Below are 20,019 nucleotides of genomic sequence, written 5' to 3'. Positions count from 1 at the left end.
AGTAGCAAAACTGCCAGCCCATATGCTGCTACATAGGAAAGGCCTGCCCATTTCTCAACTTAACAGGATCTGACCGTTGCAGATTTTTTCCCAAAAGGCACAGTGTGCCAAGGGTATGACAAGATATGACATACTCACGCTTTGCATCACTGCAGCAGGAGTTTGCCAAACAGGAGATTACCAGAAACTGCCTGATTTGCATATTCCTATATTTGCCTGATATTATTTTTTCCTGGGTGCTGAAGAAGAATTGTAGGTTTTTGGAGTCACATCACAAGGAGGCTTTCTCAACTGATGTATGTGATTGGATTCTGTCCCTTACTCTGCAGATACTTTCAGGTGACACACCCATTCTCTGGATGAAATCTGTGCAAAGGGTGAGGTTTCACCAGGACACATAGCCCTGCCATGTACCAGGAGACTGAACCACTCAGCTATGGCCCTTCCAGCTTCGGTAGGTAATGTTTCCATGGTTCAAAGCTTGTGGTTCCTTGGTACAGAGCATCCAGGGGTAGGATTTGAGCGCAAAGAAACTTCCCTGGAATGCCAACCCTGCTAGTGGTCCTGCTTTGGACCCAGATGGCTCTGTGGTCTCTTTTATAATGCTAAATACCCACCCACAACATACTCACCAAGATTTGGGCTCTCCAAAATGCAGGTAGTTGATGCTGTAAAGATCCATGTCCTCTGTATGCCAAGCAAATGTGGTTTTCCACATCCCAAAGTAGAGGTAGGGGGTGTTCACGCCTTCGATGATAATTCCACACTGATGTTCCACCATATCTAGTAGAGTGTTCAGATTCCCAATATTCCACTGTTCCACATCCTATAGGAGGAGAAAGAAGCCACTCTCAGGAAGGAAAGCAAAAGCTCCTTTTGCTTCAGGACAGAGAGGCTGCTGGCTGCCACATCCACATGCAATGTCTTAAGGAAACACATGTGGCAAGAGCAGGGTGCCTGCAGCCATTACCGACAGCAGGGGTGTGGGACACGCAATGGTCCACTGGGCAGCAGGTCTGAGGGAAAGAACTGGCATACGCATACACACACACACACACACACACCATCAAACAGGTACAAAAACTCCCCTCTGCAACATGAATTACTCTCCACCAATGTTAAGGAGAGATCTGATTCACAGTGGAAGGGGGGGGAAGGATGACAATGGAAGTTGGAAGAGGGAGACAAATCATGACTGAAACGTGCCCTAAGTATAATGCACATACGGCTATATCCACCGAGTTCTGCTTAAGGGTCACCACCCATGTGAACTTTGCAAATTTAAAGCCAGTCACAGCTTTTAACTAAGGAATCACAAGAAATGCAGTACTTTTGAAAGAAGCCAGAAATCCCTGCACAAAAGGTTCTCAGCACTGCCATTTAATTAGAATTACAATGAAACCTGCTTCAAACTGATCTGGGTCTGCAGAGCGGACACACACTCATCTCATCTCACTGTCGCTTACTGCATCATAAAGGGAACCGCTGATATCTGCTCCATAAATAGGAGACACAAAAGTCAGATTCTTCCAGTATTTGCGTTCCAAGTCATCAAAATCTTGGTGCCGGGGGGTACAGTACCTGGTAAATGAAATAGAAGAGGAAGCAAAAGATTAGACATGGCAAACCCACTTAATCTCACATGCTTGTACTTCACACACCTGATCACTTTTATAAGGAATGTGCTTCTATGTAGGGAACAGCGTGCAAACTACACAGCTGCAGCCACACGACACACATATACGTGTGGAGGAGCTTTAAATCGCTGGAGTTGGCACACAGGGTTGAAAGTGCGCATGACTTTCCTGCAGAAAAGCAATTTCTATGTAAAGATTTATTCCACCTGACAAGCCACATCAGGGCAACTAGACTACTGGGGAGCTTCCCCCCCCGCCCCCCCCCAATGTGGCTTAGCTAGTTACCTTAAAAGCACCAGAATTGTGGTAGCTGATGATTGCAGCCAACAAAACACACACACAGAGAAAGAAAATTTAGGTTACCCCTCTTTGCTCAACAGCAGGGCCATGCAACCTTTTATGCCCTGTCCCATATTAAGAACCATGCGGGAAAGGGGCTTTAGCCATGTGTACTCCAGAATGCACCTGTGAGAATCACTTCATTTGATGCACCTCCCCTTTCTCCAATTCCTCCTGAAGCTGCCCTCATTCTTCAAACCCCATTAGACTTCCTTCCTTCCCTCCTGTTCATTCCCTACTTATTTTCTCTGGCTTTCAAACTGCTTTCTCTTCCTTTCTATGTAATTTCAGAGCAACTGAGACAATATTTTATATTATTTTCAAAAAAAGCATTTCCCCTTTTTTGTATAGCTTGGGTAGCATATGTTTTTCCCCAGATAGCTAAGAACAAACTGTTGAGATTCTGCTGTATCTGCACGCATTTGTAGAGAGAAATTACTTCAGCTTGCTTTCCAGAACAGCAGGAGGGCAATCCCATCAAACCCCAGTGGGGCTTCCTTTGAGTAGACCTCAGTAGGACTGGGAAGTCTAATCTAAAGTAGCTATAGTAGAACTTGAAGGTAGAACTTGAAGGAGGGAAAGTCTTTTTCCCAGATTAGTTAATCCAGAGTACTTTTGTCTCTGGTTCTGACCATAGCAGGCATGCAGCTTCTTAAGAGTGTGGCCCTTGACAGAAAAAGACTCAAACCCTATAAAAAGGACAGGAAGGTGCATCACAGAGGAAACTAAACATGGCCAATACCCAGGCTGCCTCTATCAATACTAAATAAGAAAGTGCTTCTCCCACTGTTAAATCATGGTCCATTTTAAAACAAACCACCATAATGGTCCTAGCATGTACATACTTCTCACTATTGGCCAAGTGACGATAATCTCCAACCAGCATTGGTTTCTTCTGAATATTATACTGGGTGAAGAGTCCCGACTGCCCAGTCACCACCTGTTGGATTGGAGCGGGGATGACCATGCTGTCAATGTCGTCATAGGTCCTGCGTGGCTGCCACTCCTTGGGAGGAATCACCTTGAAAACAGGTGGGAAAGCACATGTCAAGATCTCACCACTAAAAGGCACAAGGATTACAGTAACATAATTATTTTTGTCATTGAAACAGCAGCCAGGATTATCTTGGCTTCACTACTTGTTTAGTTCGGAGGAAGCTCCTTTACTATTATTATAATACTATACTAATATCATCATCAGTTGTAGAGCTAATACACTTGGCATCCTGGTCAAGTCACTGGTCAAATATCAACTGAGAATCAATTGATCACATATTGGTCAAATATTCAATGAAGCTAAGAATGCCACTGTATACAGAGTCAGCTATTTATTTCATTATGGTGCCACTACTAGAAAGGGCAGAAGTAAAGGTTATTTGAATCCATTCCTACATCAGTCAGCTGCAAACCTAGCAGATGAGCAAAGTTTCTGCTGCCTATGAGTTATAACTGCAGTAGGAACAGAAGCAGTCGTCAACAGCAAAGGTCACTGCCTGCAATTCCTTGTGACTCCAACTTATTTGCTACAGGAACCAGGTGGTGCCAGTTCTATAACTGTAGGCTGACTGTGGTCTTCTAAGATAAAAGCCAAGACAAGTAGTTGCTCTGCAATAAATGGTTCACATTTAAGACAAATCGAACCTAAAATTAGTTATAATAGCGAGAGAGGGAGGGAGGGAATGCTACTGCAAAACAATGAAATTAATGAATTCGATTTTTCTTAATTTCACTTAATTCATTTTTACTTTATTGTTCTTACGTATCAAATTTGTTGATAAGGCTTTCAAAACATCTGACCACTCTTTGACAGTATATTTGGTCAGTTGACCAAATTTTTTTTTTGGCAAATGCCCAACCCTAGATGGCAGAAACTGCTAGCATGAATATCCCTATCAAAGGCAGTATTCTCAACGCTCCCTCACTCAATGCAAGAGAACATGGAAGAGTCACATTTTGGCTGGAGATAAAGGAGGCATCAAAGTACCGTATTTTTCGCTCTATAGGACGCACTTTTTCCCCTCCAAAAATGAAGGGGAAATCTGGGTGCGTCCTATGGGGCGAATGCAGGCTTTCGTTGAAGCCTGGAGAGTGAGGGGGGGTCGGTGCGCACCCACCCCTCTCGCTCTCCAGGCTTCAGGAAGCTATCCCAAGTCTTGCAAGCCCGGCGGGATGTCCCGCGGGCTCGCAAGGCTTGCGGGCAGCAGCCTGCACCCAAAAGCTGGGGACAGCGGGGAGGCGCAGCGCCGCCACCCCGCTATTCCCCGACCTGGTCTGGGGGGGGGAGCAAGCCTGCTTCCCCCCCCCCGCCAGCCCCACAAGCTCGGGGGATAGGGGGATGGCGAAGCGCTGCCATCCCGCTATTCCCCGACCTGATCTGGAGGCTGGCGGGGGGGGGGAGAAGCAAGCCTGCTTTCCCCCCCCCCGCCAGCCCCACAAGCTCGGGGGATAGGGGGATGGCGAAGCGCTGCCATCCCGCTTTTCCCCGACCTGATCGGGAGGCTGGCGGGGGGGGGGGAAGAAGCAAGCCTGCTTTCCCCCCCCCCGCCAGCCCCACAAGCTCGGGGGATAGGGGGATGGCGAAGCGCCGCCATCCCGCTATTCCCCGACCTGATCTGGAGGCTGGCGGGGGGGGGGGGAGAAGCAAGCCTGCTTCCCCCCCCCCCGCCAGCCCCACAAGCTCGGGGGATAGGGGGATGGCGAAGCGCCGCCATCCCGCTATTCCCCGACCTGATCTGGAGGCTGGCGGGGGGGGGAGAAGCAAGCCTGCTTCCCCCCCCCCCGCCAGCCCCACAAGCTCGGGGGATAGGGGGATGGCGAAGCGCCGCCATCCCGCTATTCCCCGACCTGATCTGGAGGCTGGCGGGGGGGGGAAGAAGCAAGCCTGCTTCCCCCCCCCGCCAGCCCCACAAGCTCGGGGGATAGGGGGATGGCGAAGCGCCGCCATCCCGCTATTCCCCGACCTGATCTGGAGGCTGGCGGGGGGAGAAGCAAGCCTGCTTCTCCCCCCCCACCGCCAGCCCCACAAGCTCGGGGGATAGGGGGATGGCGAAGCGCCGCCATCCCGCTATTCCCCGACCTGATCTGGAGGCTGGCGGGGGGAGAAGCAAGCCTGCTTCTCCCCCCGCCAGCCCCACAAGCTTGCGGGATAGCGGGCCAAGCTGTCCCTGAAGGAAGAGGGAGACGGAGCACTCCGTCTCCCTCTTCTAGCTTGGGATGGTTGCGCTGCCCCACAGAGGCTTGGGAGGCTGTCCCTGAAGGCAGAAGAGGGAGACGAAGTGCTCCGTCTCCCTCTTCTAGCTTGAGGATGGCTGCGCAAACCTGGGGGGAAATCAAATTTTTTCCCTTGATTTCCCCCCCAAAAAAATAGGTGCGTCCTATGGGCCGGTGCGTCCTATAGGGCGAAATATACGGTACCTCGAGGGGCATTCTTGGAATTAAAAAAGTGACTCCCCATTGGCAGCTTATTAAGCCTGAGCATCTTATGTAACAGCAATTAAACTGCCTTGCTTATATTGGCTTCTCCACCCAATCTCAGTTCACATATCCCTTCCTTCCTTGTCCTTTGTCACACCAACTCCAACCAATATTAAGAGGATTGTTTTTTTGTCTTATGTTGGCACCTTGAAAAGGGCAAGAAGCTTTCTGATTGTACAACACAGCCTATTTGTAGGATACTGATAAGCTGCTGCTACATACAGTGCAACTCAACTAAGAAAACAAACCATCTGTTTCACCGTGATCAAGGAGCCCATGCTGAGTCTAGTGGAGGCCAGCTAACTGGAAGATATCCAGAGAAGTCCTGGGAAACTGAACAATGCAGAAAACTCCAACAGCAAAGCAAAATTAAACGGCACCTGACCAGGCTGAACTAGGAAATTACTGCCTACAAACCTCTGGATTAAAAAGGCTGAAGTTTACTTCCTTCCTTCCTTTCTTAGGCAGGCAAGGGCCTACAGCCCAGGTGGGGATCCTCAGCTGGAATACTCTCAGAACAAGCATACTATGTGCTTTATGCTTTGTTTTAGAGAAAAAAAGTGTCCCAGGTTCCAAAGATTTGGAGGGGGAAATGGAATTCACTGTGGGCACCCTTGCTATTCCTAATTCACACCTAAAATAGTAACACTCCCCCTGCCCCAATTCTCCAGAAGAAAGCCCTTTTGCTATCTGCCTAAAAAGGTAGTTAAGACACAATAATTAAGCACCCAGCAAAGCAAAAAGCCTGAGGCAATGGAAGAGGAAAACCTCATTGTACCTGCCATCTACAACTGGCTGATAGCTAGTTAGAATAATCTACCTCTAAGGAAGCAAACCTAGTGAAATTCATTAGTACACTTGACTGGACAAGGACACATGACCTGGAAAGCTTTCAACAATACTCCTTTCCCCTGTGAATCTGTAATAAAATTAGTAATTGGCCTGCTTCAATGAGGACCTTGTGTTTCCTGACTCAACTCACTCCTTGCTGAAGCTGTTTTGTTCTGCTGAATGTCCCCTGCATGTGTTTTTGTGCCAGGTTGTGGCAAATGAGGCTCAACTATGCGGAGACAACTTTCCTGATGCTCCAACACACTTGAATGCCCATGTTGAAAATATTAAAAAGAAAGCAATTATATAAATATAAACTAAGCCTTTTCCAGCTAGATTTTCCACTTCCTCACTCCCACACCTTCCTCAGGGCCACCAATTTTTAACGTTAGTCAGGGGCGAAACTAGGTTTTATTTCACCTGGGTCAAAGACCTTGTTTAGCACCCCTCTGTGCACATTTGTGTACACACACAGAGGCTGGGAGCCTAAATGGTGCCCCTCTGGAGGCTTCACTCAGGGCAAACAAAAAACAAAAAAAACCTGGCTAGCCCTCCCATAGCTACAGCTCTGTGTTAGTATTACTAACTGCGTTTTAAATATATATAATTGAATGTTACCCACAAGCCACTTTGAAGGACTTGTAACCTAAAAGGTAGAATACAAATTATGATTAATAAAATAAATATTGTGCACTTTAAGTGTGATGAATAGAATAGATTTTTTTTTTAAGGGGACAGCCTGGAAATTGTGAAGCAGCCCCCACTGCCGTTCCAACCATCCATCTCACACAGGCCATGGTGGGTACAGGGGGCTGGAAGCATTGGTACTTTATTTAAAGATGTGGGGGGGGTGCCAACAGAGTACATTCAACAGAGGGCATTCCCTTTGTGCTCATTTGCCCAACTCCAAAAGCTACCCCCAAAAGCCAGTATCAAACTTTAAGCTGGCACTGGTATTTGTGGACAGCACAATAAAAAACACTTTTCTTGTGCTAGCTAGCATTATTACGTACCAAAAACATGATTTCAAGGTGCAGGATATATGTATCCTGACGATTTTGACAACTGATCTGCCCCAAACCATTATCTAAATATAGATGTGATCTGTAGTGCATCATGGTGTGAGAGAAATCCCATATAAAAAATCATACAGATCTGTGTCCCAGGTCTGTTTGTGTATCATGTTGGTGCTACACTGAGGAAGAGATTCAAATAGGGTCCCTGCGAACACTGTGGTTAAGTGGGAGTTTGAACTTCCCTGGTCAGCTATTAATTTGGAGGAAGATAGGGGTGTGTTTTGCTTTCAGGTGGCTCTTGGCTTTTTCTATTGTGGTTTCCTGCTCTTTACACACCAAAATTCTACTTGGTGAGTGTCATTTACACATCTTTCTCTTGGGAAGGTTGGGCAGGAGGTCCTGAATCAAGAGCTAGGTGGGATTTTGCTCTTTGTTCCAGGAGGTTCCTGAAACGTCTTTCACTATTTAAACCCACATCTCAAACGAAGTAGTGGAAATGTAAAAAGAAATAATTTCTAGAAAATCTTTCACATTTGCACTATTTTGTGGTTCTGTTACCCCCGCCCTCGTTTAGATGTGGCAGCCATTTTGTGAATTCTCATGTCTCAATGGCAACCACTTTGTGACTGGTACGCACAACCCTCTCAGAATTTAACAACTGAAGGACTGAAAGGTTGACAATCCCTGATCTTTACTTTAATCCCAATTAAAACCAAGCTCCTACCAATTAAACCCTTTACTGTCCCAGACCATAGAAAGATCAGCTGGGACCACTTCCTGGACCACTGAGATCAAACTCACCTTAGCAAGTCCAGCTCTGTGAGCTCCCTGGGATTCGATATAAGCAATATATTTTCCAAAGTCCTGGAATTCTTCTAGTGTTGGACGGAACGTCATGATTTTACAGCTGGGATTCTGTGGACTTGGGTTTTCAGACCCCATCATGCTGGTGAGTTTTCAGCCCCTATACAGCAAAGAAAGTGAGAGAGGATAAAAATAAAAGTTAAATGAAGACCACCACACCCCCTTTGATTCATTTCTTTTTGTGTTCTTTTTTAGTTTTATGCATCCAATGGGAAATGTTTATTTATTTTTAGCAGTCCAAGAAGTCAACATGGAACAAGGACAATCTTATTAGAGATATTCTTTAAAATGTCATTGCAGAATGCCTACTGTCAGTTGTAGGAATATTATATATGTAGTGCTGGAAGCTGATCCGAGTGGCTGGGGCAACCCAGTCAGAGGGGGTAGGGTACAAAATATAAATTAGTATTATTACTATTAAAATTAAGAAATCATATTTGCACAACTTACGCAGCTTTCAGAGGTGGGCAATGTGGCAGATCTACTGACACATTCCAGGGAGGAGAAGCGAACTCTGATTTAGACAACTTATTTTATTCTAGCTTCTAGTTATAATATAAAATTAAAATTAAATAAGAGATGAAGTTGTTATTGTTCAGCAATACTCAAGAGTAAACCTACTGAAATTTATGAATTTAGGCTACTCAAGTCCATTTCTTTCTTTTTTTATAAAAATTTTATTGGGTTTTCATAGTTTATATAGACATTACACAAACACACAAACACAAAGACAAACATGCATCATTTCAAAACCTTATTTTCTTAACCACTTTCCATGACTTCCCCACACCTCCCCTTCTTGCATCCTGATTCCAATAGTTAATTCAGCACGTTCTTATCTCCAACTTTTACCTTATTAATATTTTACTTAATTCTTCTTAATTGACCAGATTTAAGTTATAAACCTCAATTAAACCACAATGCTCATCATTTAAATCCTTTTCTAAGGTCGACCCACATTCCCTTCCACAAATTTCCCAGTTTTTAAACTAATTAAAAGAAAAAAGAAAATAATAACAAAACAAGATATAATTATACACCCTTTGGATTCCAGAACTCTCGCCCCCCCCCTTTCCCGGTTTTGATCCCCAAAGAATATCCATCATACTCAAGTCCATTTCTTCCACTGGCTCTATGCGGAGTATGGTTAACATGGGATATCACCCATTGCAATTACAGTAACTCTAACCATTATTGTGACTATTTTGTTTTTTAAAAAATCCCGTACCCTCAGAAAAATGATTCCCAGGGTGGCTAAAAAGTAATTTTAAACAATCACTAGTTATATTTATACAAACCATATTCCTCTTATTCTCTACAAGGGAATGCAAAGCACAGGGAAAAGTTTTGGTGTGCCATCACTTCTTTCTGCATTAGAACATTTTACAGTACATTTTAAACTTCTCAGGTTAGGTCGCCTGCTAAACATATTCCTACCCCTGCCAAAAGACCCATTGCACCCAGAGCTACCTTCCCAGATTACTGTCATTTTTCATACTTTAAACCCAAAGCGAATAATCTTAGATTTAACCATGCTGGTCTCACTATTAGTGTCCTTTCAAGTTACAAGGGATTCGGCTACATTAGTAAAGTAAAAACATTTTATATGTGTTATAACACTGTGACGCCAGATGGTGCTGTGGAGTATTGTCTTTCGCCAACGTGATTTCCCCCTTTGAGGTTTACAACGTGTTTTTCTGAAACACTTTTTTGCTGTGTGTAGGTTCAGTCAAGGACAGAGGAAACAGGAACAGTACAATTTGCAGTTATCCAAGGAAAAGCGCTGCCTTTTGTCCAAGATATACTGTGGCTCAAGTGAGAAGAGACTGAGGAACTCTAACCAAAAGAGATAACTTTTGAACAGCTCTGTCCCAGTTATTCACATACCCTCTAACATTTCTCCAACAAAAATAGAGATGTCCCATTCTATAAGGGTAATTTTACTATTTATACTCCACACATCTTACTAGTTTGCCCCAGCCACTCTTGGCAGCTTCCAACATGTATAAAAATATTTTTTAAAAACATTAAACAATAAAAAACATTAACCATGCTGGTCTCACTATTAGTGTCCTTTCAAGTTACAAGGGATTCGGCTACATTAGTAAAGTAAAAACATTTTATATGTGTTATAACACTGTGACGCCAGATGGTGCTGTGGAGTATTGTCTTTCGCCAACGTGATTTCCCCCTTTGAGGTTTACAACGTGTTTTTCTGAAACACTTTTTTGCTGTGTGTAGGTTCAGTCAAGGACAGAGGAAACAGGAACAGTACAATTTGCAGTTATCCAAGGGAAAGCGCTGCCTTTTGTCCAAGATATACTGTGGCTCAAGTGAGAAGAGACTGAGGAACTCTAACCAAAAGAGATAACTTTTGAACAGCTCTGTCCCAGTTATTCACATACCCTCTAACATTTCTCCAACAAAAATAGGGATGTCCCATTCTATAAGGGTAATTTTACTATTTATACTCCACACATCTTACTAGTTTGCCCCAGCCACTCTTGGCAGCTTCCAACATGTATAAAAATATTTTTTAAAAACATTAAACAATAAAAAAACCCTTCCCTATACAGGATTGCCTTCCGACTGCTCAGGAGTTGAATAACTCCATACCTTCTAACATTTCTCCAATGAAAATAGGGACATCCTAAGTAAAAGCAGGACATTCCGGGATCAAATCAGAAACTGGGATGGCTTCTCTAAATCAGGGATGTCTCTGGAAAAGAGGGACACTTGGAGGGTCTGTATTCAGAGCATGGTCCAGGGCCTGCTCACCCATGAAGCAAGGTAAGGCGACTGCTCCTCAACAAGAGCCTCTCAGTGAATAGGAGTTGCTGTTGGTGTCTTACTGCTAGGAAGAAAAGGCTGGGGCCTGCCTTCTGGGGTCATCTCAGTATTGCAATAATTCAGCTTCGTCTTTGGAACAGGCTGCCTTTGAAAATATGCATTAACAGCTACTACAATGCACTGCTAAGAAAGAGGGAACATTGGTACTTTTATTTTAACTTGTGGAATATACTAATTACAGAGCATCACAGAGTCTGATCGGTATCAATTTTGCTCTGTACACCAGAGGCAGCAGAATAGGACTCAGAATTTTAAAAACCCTCAACCAACCTGAAAAGAACTGTTTCAATTGCTTTAGATTTCCAAGTCAGTGCCTCATCTACTTTGGCATGGTGGCCAAGATTTTTGTTAAGAGTAACTTTACACGAGGAAACACCTTATAGAAGTAGCTGCCATAGTTAATTTCAGCATAATCATTCTATTGGCAAACATAAAAGCTACAGGATTATATTTTAAAATGATAATACACTATTCACTTGAAGTATCAGCAGAGGGCAGCAGAGGGTTACGGGATGATGGCATTCCCCACAACCTAGTCTAGCCCCAAGCAATGCCTCAATCTGTTTGCATAAAAACAAAAGGCAGCAGGATGCAAAACTATTTAAGTACAGTGGTACCTCTGGTTGCGAACAGGATCTGTTCCGGAGCCCCGTTCACAACCTGAGCAGAACGCAACCCACGTCTGCACGTGCGCGGGTCGCGATTCGCCGCTTCTGTGTATGCGCGTGACATCATTTTGAGCGTCTACGCATGTGCGAGCAGCAAGACCTGGAAGTAACCCGTTCTGTTACTTCCGGGTCGCCGCAAAAGGCACTCATTATAAAAGTCCTTTATTTATATATTACATTTATTTGGCACTATGGCTTGAAAATATGCAGGCAATTCCTGGCAAAATCTGAGCAGCAGGAGATGTAGCAGGAATTCCCAGAGGTCAGAGGACTCACCTGCGTGAGACCTGCATGCATCTTTGCTCCTCTTCATGTCTAGCCAAAGAAGAATTATGAAAAATAATAATGTATGTGCAAAAAATACCACTGGCTGCTGGATTAGGTGCATCTTGCTAATAATAATAATTTTATTATTTAAACCCCACCCATCTGGCTGGGTTTCCCCAGCCACTCTAGGCAGCTCATAGCATATATCAGAACATACCAAAACGCCAAGTATTAAACACTTCCTGATGCAGGGAAGCACTGCTATGATCCAGCAAGACCATACTTAAGCAAGAGTGCAAACATGTGGTCACTTAAGAGTGCCTGAGGATGCACTCTTGCTCCCTAGACTGAAGACATATATTATTGGATCGTTAGTAGGTTTCAAGTTGTTGGTTTTTTAAAGACTATGAAAGACTGACCTTAGACCACTCCTGATCTAGAGTGTCTTTGACCAAAATCTGACCTAGGTATATATTCCACCAGAAGAAAGCCCAGGTTCTTATCAAATCTGCATCGAAGAACTGTTTAGCCTGCCTTTTAAATTTCTGGATCTCTGCGTTCTCACAAGCAAACGAAAAAGCTTCTCAAGTACTGTATCTAATTCCATACCTAAGTAAAATTTCATGGCAATGAAACAAAATAAGGAAAAATCTGGGTCACCAAATGAGTCTCAGTTGCCACTGCTGCCCAGATTAGAAAAATGTGGGTGGGAAGCATCTTATACCAATCAGGATCCACAACAATCAAAGAGGGAAAGACTTGTACTTCTCAGACTGAAGACTCCCCAGATGATGCTGGCTGAAAGGTACATCCAGCTAATTAACACAAATAAGCTTATTGCAACAGCTAACTATAGAACCCACAGTGGAAGGAGAGGAGGAAACTCAGCACTCACCATCTCTAATTATCTAAAAGCACAGCAAACCAACACTGCTTCTGGCAAATGAAGGAGACCACATGTCACTGCATGAACAGAAGGGGGATAAAGCAACTTTCCTACAAGGAAAGGTTACAGAACCTGAGATTGTTAGTTTAGAGAAAAGATAAGAGGTGACATCATAAAAATTTATAAAATTATACATGGCACTGAAATGTATTGGAAAGTGGATAGAGAAAGGTTTTGCTCTCTCCCTCATAACACTAGAACTCGGGGAAAGCCAATCAAGTTTAATGTCATGTCAGATAGCAAAAGTACTTATTCACAAAGCGTAGAGCTAAATTATGGGACTCTCCCCCAGGAGAAAATGAGCACCAAAATGCATCGTTTTAAAAGATGACTGGACAGATTCGTGAATGGCTATGTTCTACCTCCCCGGTCAGAGGCAGTACAGTGGTACCTCGGGTTACATACGCTTCAGGTTACATACGCTTCAGGTTACAGACTCCGCTAACCCAGAAATAGTACCTCGGGTTAAGAGCTTTGCTTCAGGATGAGAACAGAAATTGTGCTCCGGCGGCACAGCAGCAGCAGCAGGAAGCCCCATCAGCTAAAGTGGTGCTTCAGGTTAAGAACAGTTTCAGGTTAAGAACAGACCTCCGGAACGAATTAAGTACTTAACCCGAGGTACCACTGTATATCTCTGAACACCAGCGGCTTGTTGGCCACTGTGACAACAGGATGCTAGACTAGATAGACTGCTAGCTTGATTCAGCAGGTCCTTTAACTAAGGTTATCACAGATGCCACCCCCATACCATGCAACATTTGTTGTAATGTTCATGAAATGAAGTACTAAAAAGAATTCTTTCCAAGCAATAGCAAGCTATCCCTCTGCTTTGGAACACTTAAAAAATAAAAATAAAAGCCCGACTAGCTTTTCAGATACCTTTTAATTGAATAACTTTCTAAAAGAAATGTCTGAAGTAACAGATATCACAGTTTGAAGTCTTATTTGATTACATTTTACTCCAAAAAGTCCCATTCATCCTAAATAGAACTCAATTAAGGCAGATGGTTTCCCCAGTGTGGACACCATTAAAACCTCCTCCAGCAATGGTATCGGGCTGTTTTATTTAGCAGGTGACAAGGTCAGCTCCAACTCCCCTAGAATGCAGAGTCCTGGCAACAGCAAATCTTGCAGCTGCAGCAGCCAAGGTTAACAGCAAAGAGGGCAATGAAGAGGAGGTGTCAAGAGGCCACATCTGTCCTGATCCACGCTAGCAACCAGACTGGAGCTGATGGTAGTATCTCTTTTCCATCTGGACCAGTGGCCATGAATGACAGATGTTCTATGGTTAGCCAGGATGTTTGTTGATAGTGTAATTTCCTGTTTAATTTCTGCCCACCATGCATGTGGCTAGAGAATTAGATATTGAAAAAGATATACTTTTTTAACTACAGAAAAGTTTGATCCAATTTGAAAACTCTATAGAAAAAAACTGGGAGCTTTGCAAGAAACATGTCTATTATTCAAATTCAACTCTTGTGCATTTTTTTTTTAAAAAATAGTACAATATTTTCCCACACCCTAACTTTTAGCAAACAAGGAGCATGTGGACTTACATGGCCTAAAGCTTTTTCCAGACTAGCAACTACAGCACGTCTGTATGAAGCCAAAACAGTTTATGTCAAAACAAAAATAAATATGCAAAAATCTTTCCACAAGACACAACTGCGGAAAAATCAAGAGGAAATAAATTTTCAGATCTCAAGCTTTGCCTTGAAACTAAATGTCTGGAACAAATGTTTGATTTGCCAGCATTGTTAAAGGGGTATGTGGACAAATGTAATTCCTAATCCTATGAACCAGACGAGTAAAACCTACAAAGGATTAAAAATCATTCAACACTCCATGTTTTTGCACTTGGCAGCACAGATTTTGAATTGATACACACTAAAAAATGTTCATGGTCGCTGAGCTTTTTCCATCCCAATAAATATTGATTTGATACTCCTGTAGATCACTTTATAATCTGAAAGCAAAAATGACAAAATTGTTTCCCCCCTCTCCACAAAAAAATACAACAGGGTATTACCACAAAGTACCAAGTTAGGCAGGTTATGCTAATTGCCATTTAAAGTCAGCATCTGTTCGTTAGCATCAAATGTCCCCATTTAAGCCTGGAATAAGGACACACTGCACAGAAGTGATTATAGTATACAACAGAAGGCACCAAAATATAAACAAAGAAAGATTAAACTTGGATATTCTATGTTACAAGTTGAATTTGATTCCATAATTTAACTCTGCAAGTCTTCCTTTAGTACAGTGGTGCCCCGCAAGACGAATGCCTCGCAAGACGGAAAACTCGCTAGACGAAAGAGTTTTCCGTTTTGGAGGTGCTTCGCAAAACCAATTTCCTATGGGCTTGCTTCGCAAGATGACAATGTCTTGCGAGTTCCTGTTGGGTTTTTTCCCTCTCCCCCTTTTTCTAAGCCGCTAAGCCTCTTATCAGCTGATCCGATAAGCCGATAAGCCGCTAGAAGCCACTAATAGCGCTAATCTGCTAATCCTTCAATGGGCTTGCTTCACAAGACGAAAAAACCGCTAGACGAAGAGAATCACAGAACGGATTCTTTTCGTCTTGCGAGGCACCACTGTAATCTGTCAAGGAATATGATTCACTCACAGTAATTCAGCAGAGCTCCTTTGCACCTAAGACTGCTACATCCAACTCATAATGCCTTGTCTTCACAAGAAGAAGAGAAGAAGAGTTTGGACTTTATATCCCGCCTTTCACTCCCTTTAAGGAGTCTCAAAGCGGCTCACATTCTCCTTTCCCTTCCTCCCCCACAACAGACACCCTGTAAGGTGAGTGGGGCTGAGAGACTTCAGAGAAGTGTGACTGGCCCAAGGTCACCCAGCAGCTGCATGTGGAGGAGCGGAGACGCGAACCCAGTTCCCCAGGTTACGAGACTACCGCTCTTAACCACTACACCACACTGGCTCTCACTTGCATTGCACGAGTGGAATGATTACATTTATCACAGCTCTCTCTTTTCATTAATCAAATCAACCCACAATGTATCTTGTCATGAAGTAAAAACAATGATGATGATCCAGAGCTACAGTAAGTATGTGCAAATTTAAGCTAAACAATTTCTTTGGTCAATGCTGGCTGAGCAAGAAACAAAGGCAGTGCATTCTGAATTACAAAGTACATTGAGGTGGTTTGAGGAAGCCTCTAAGTCAGATCGCACCTCTGTGATGGATCGTGGAAGGCAACTCGAGTCTAATTGGAGACTCCCAAACTTTCTAAGTCACTCTGTAGCCTTGTCTGTCCCAAAAATACAGTGGTGCCTCGCAAGACGAAAAGAATCCGTTCTGTGATTCTCTTCGTCTAGTGGTTTTTTTGTCTTGCGAAGCAAGCCCATTGACGGATTAGCGGATTAGCGCTATTAGCGGCTTATCTGCTGATTGGATCAGCTGATAAGCGGCTTAGCGGCTCAGAAAAAGGGGGGGGGACCAGCAGGAACTTGCAAGACATTGTCGTCTTGCGAAGCAAGCCCATAGGAAATTCGTCTAGCGAAGCACCTCCAAAACAGAAAACTCTTTCGTCTAGCGAGTTTTCCGTCTTGCGAGGCATTCGTCTTGCGGGGCACCACTGTACAGAACTGTGGTTTTGTTCATCTGAAGTCAATGGAGACTGAGGAAATGCTTAGAGCTCAAGATAGAGCTGGGAAGGATGGGGGAATCTTCATTTTGCCAAACAGGTATCTTTTAATCCCAGTGAATTATTTTTCCAACTCACTACAATCACAGTACTTTGAGGGTCCTGTGACTCCCCTTATGCAGGTCAATGGTGAAATCTTTATCACATACCCAAAACTTCATGGGAACAGAAGCCCACCTCTCAAGAACAACCCTCTGGGTAAGATGCACATTGCTAGGGGGGGTGCATCTACCCCCATCCCTGTCTTCCATGAAGATTTATGTTACTTTATAGCTACTGTTCCCTGCCCCCTATCCGACTCTATGTCTATGGTTCTTTTGTACCTACCTCAAAACTACAAAGTTTGTTGAAGGAAAATCACTGCACCTATCATTCTAAAAACTGGTAGGCTTCAACCCCTCAGGTGGGATGTCCATGCCTGCAAATTGCTTCCAATTCTGACAGAAAATGAAAATTGTAGACTTTTTCTTCATTTTTTTAAAAAAAGCTTTAATGGACCCTGCACAAACTCCCCTGGGTGTATCTTACAATTTGGCAGACTGGATCAACTCGAGAGGAGCTATGCCAGTACATTTCACCCATTTCCATAAAAAAGGGTGGGAAGTTACAATCATTTTTTGATTCCCCATTGTGTTGAATAGGGAGAAAACAACACTTCTTTTTTAACAGATCTAATTCATTCTTGAATAACAGTACAAACTGGAAAGACAGAGTGAGGCTCCAAAGTAGATCAGGCTGCTTCCCAATGGTACAGATACAATTGCAATCTTTGACCAGTGTTTACCCCTACCAGAAACTATTTCCCCTACTTTCTCATGAAAATCTCACAAGCACTGCTTCCAAGGGTTGGTTAAACTAACATTTGCTTAGATCTTTCTTTGCTACATTTGATACATGCTATGTTTAAAGACGTAATATATCCCCCTTTTTTCTTTTCCAGTACCAATGGAAGATGTACAATTTCAGCTTTCCTTCTCAGGACTATTACAGTACAGTGGTGCCCCGCAAGACGAATGCCTCGCAAGACGGAAAACTCGCTAGACGAAAGAGTTTTCCGTTTTGGAGGTGCTTCGCAAAACGAATCTCCTATGGGCTTGCTTCGCAAGACGACAATGTCTTGCGAGTTCCTGCTGGGTTTTTTTCCTCCCCCCCCCTTTTTCTAAGCCGCTAAGCCGCTTATCAGCTGATCCAATCAGCAGATAAGATGCTAAAAGCCGCTAAAAGCCGCTAATAGCGCTAATCCGCTAATCCGTCAATGGGCTTGCTTCACAAGACGAAAAAACCATTAGACAAAGAGAATCACAGAACGGATTCTTTTCGTCTTGCGAGGCACCACTGTATGTGGGCTAAAATGTCTTCACTGAGACACCTACTATTTGCACAGGGCCAGTTTAACATTTCATCTGCAACATACCAACAAAACCTACTGTAATACAGAGAATGTTCTTAATGTGCTCCTTAATGATTTCACATGGAGAGAACAGAAAAGAGTACATAAAAAATAATAGCATGTCTTCCTCAATTCAAAGAATAAACAGTTCCAACTTCAAGTGTAGTTCCTTATTTTGGAGCCAGGATCCCATATCTACAAATCATCATCCTCAATGAAATTAGCAATGGAATAGCAGTCAAGTTTAGAGAAAGTTATTCTAGAATTATCTAGCTATTTACATTTGTTGGTTTTCCAGAAAATTTTAAATTTTTGTTTCAATTTTTCCTGTGCAAATTAAGGTAATTTGCACCTGGCAATTTGCACACAAAAAATCTCTGATGCTCTACAGTGTGATCTCATTTAGAATGTTTGTTTTACTTGTATTTAGAAAACAAAGCCAAAAACGCTGAAACTGCCAAGTTTGCCTAATACTGTATTTGCAATTGCCATCCATTCACTGTTACTAATGAAGCTAGGAAATGATTTTTTTTATAAAGAAACATTTAACACTGGAGGAGGGTCCAGGAAAAAGAAACTGCCCATATTCTATGCTTGAGAAATAGGGGGCTACTGGTATCTTCAGTCTGACTAGCGTTTTCTTACAATAAACTATTTTCAGACCTCTTACTGTAATGACAAAGGAGAAAGTAGGGTGTGATCTACAATCCAGTATTAAAAAACTGGCAGTGATCTATCACCCGCCGAAGTCATTTTAAATAAATAAATAAATAAATAAATAAATAAATAAATAAATAAATAAATAAATGGAACTTTATTTCACAGATACAGTAGTTATGTTTGGATATCACCATGACAGATTGAAATAGTTGTTAGATGGACAAGTAAGTCAAACTATATTTTTATATTAGTTTACACAGATCTGCGGAGCATGCCCCAGGCTTCTCCGTCTTTCCCCCACTGTTGCTTTAAATCTCAGCTGACTTCACGTCAGCATCCAGAAGCCCTTTCTCCACCTCTCTTTCCCCTGCTGTTGCGTTAAAGCCTTTCCCTTGCTCAAACTCATGGGGCGCTAAGGGGGCTTTCCCCCATGTGTTTTGTTATTTGCCTTCCTCGCTGTTTGGGGGGGGGCGCGCCTTTCTTATTCTTTTCCTTGCATTTGAACTAGCGGGCGAGCAGGCACAGAGCTTTTCGTTTCCTGCCTCCCCCACCACCACATCCCCCTCATCCCACCACCGGTGCTCTACTCCTCCCACCCCAAGAAGGTAAGCTGGCTTCAGAAGGAGGAAGGAGGAGGAAGAGGAGCCTGCGATGGATCCCAGGATCTCCAACTCAATAGCGATGGTAAATGTGGCATGCCAGGTACCAATATCTGTTTTACATCTTAAATCCTCCTGCTGTTGCCTCTTGCTCACCACTTTAGGAACACTGCTATATAATTTGAGTGTCTTCTTGTATGCCTCTTTTATTGGCACTACCAATGGTCATTATGAAGATCAGAAGCTTCGGCTTCCATCATAGTTTAGCTGCTCTATGCCTGAAAACTAAACTATATCTAATCTTAACTACTGATTGTTGTATCAACAAACAACCCAAAACCATCCCAACTTCTTAAGCTATGGTTTGAGCTTCGTTTCTTTCAACGTTACATATTTAAAACCACTCACACTTTTTCAGGTTCAGCTGACATGACACAGTGTGGTTAATTAAAAACAGAAATGAGAACCTGCAAGCCCCTCACAGCCACGCAGAGTGAGCATATGAGCCTGAGATTTGTTCTTGTAACAGTAAACTATGGTTGAGCAATATATCTGAACCATTCCACTGTAGAAGCTAGAGGGGATGGTTTATTAAGTAGAAAAGATTTGAAATTGATTGGTTCATACGCCATAGTGGGTGAAAAAGCATTTGTGCAGGGAAGCTAGGCAGGCACACCTAATGGGTTGGATTTTGAGTATTTTGGACATGGGGAAAGCCTGACAAACATCCTTATGTTTCATGTATGGGACCCAGAGCCTCTTGGATTTACCAATCATAAGGTCCGGGGTGAGCTCCCTTTGCTCTGTTCCA

At 43.3% G+C, this 20,019-nt stretch overlaps 2 protein-coding genes across 4 annotated transcripts in view; one reads left to right on the top strand and one right to left on the bottom strand.

Moving 5' to 3' along the window:
- Window positions 1-20,019, top strand: part of LOC309522824 (perilipin-3-like) — a 187,360-nt gene that overhangs the window by 66,009 nt on the left and 101,332 nt on the right. The window lies entirely within an intron of this gene.
- Window positions 1-20,019, bottom strand: part of KDM4B (lysine demethylase 4B) — a 183,419-nt gene that overhangs the window by 148,752 nt on the left and 14,648 nt on the right. For 2 of the 3 annotated variants that reach the window (XM_082206281.1, XM_082206283.1), the window contains exons 2-5: window positions 8,099-8,261; window positions 2,822-2,997; window positions 1,467-1,581; window positions 633-826 (exon numbers count right to left, since the gene is read on the bottom strand). In XM_082206281.1, the coding sequence (XP_082062407.1) occupies window positions 633-826; window positions 1,467-1,581; window positions 2,822-2,997; window positions 8,099-8,242 (629 nt within the window). In that variant the 5' untranslated portion in view covers window positions 8,243-8,261. Of the gene's footprint in view, window positions 1-632; window positions 827-1,466; window positions 1,582-2,821; window positions 2,998-6,392; window positions 6,546-8,098; window positions 8,262-20,019 lie in introns of those variants that run through there. The other variant, XM_082206282.1, reaches the window with a different exon arrangement.

This window comes from Podarcis vaucheri (genome assembly GCF_965113315.1).
Source record: "Podarcis vaucheri genome assembly, chromosome: 18".
Lineage (NCBI taxonomy): Eukaryota > Metazoa > Chordata > Lepidosauria > Squamata > Lacertidae > Podarcis > Podarcis vaucheri.
This window is presented reverse-complemented; position numbering and strand designations above follow the sequence as displayed.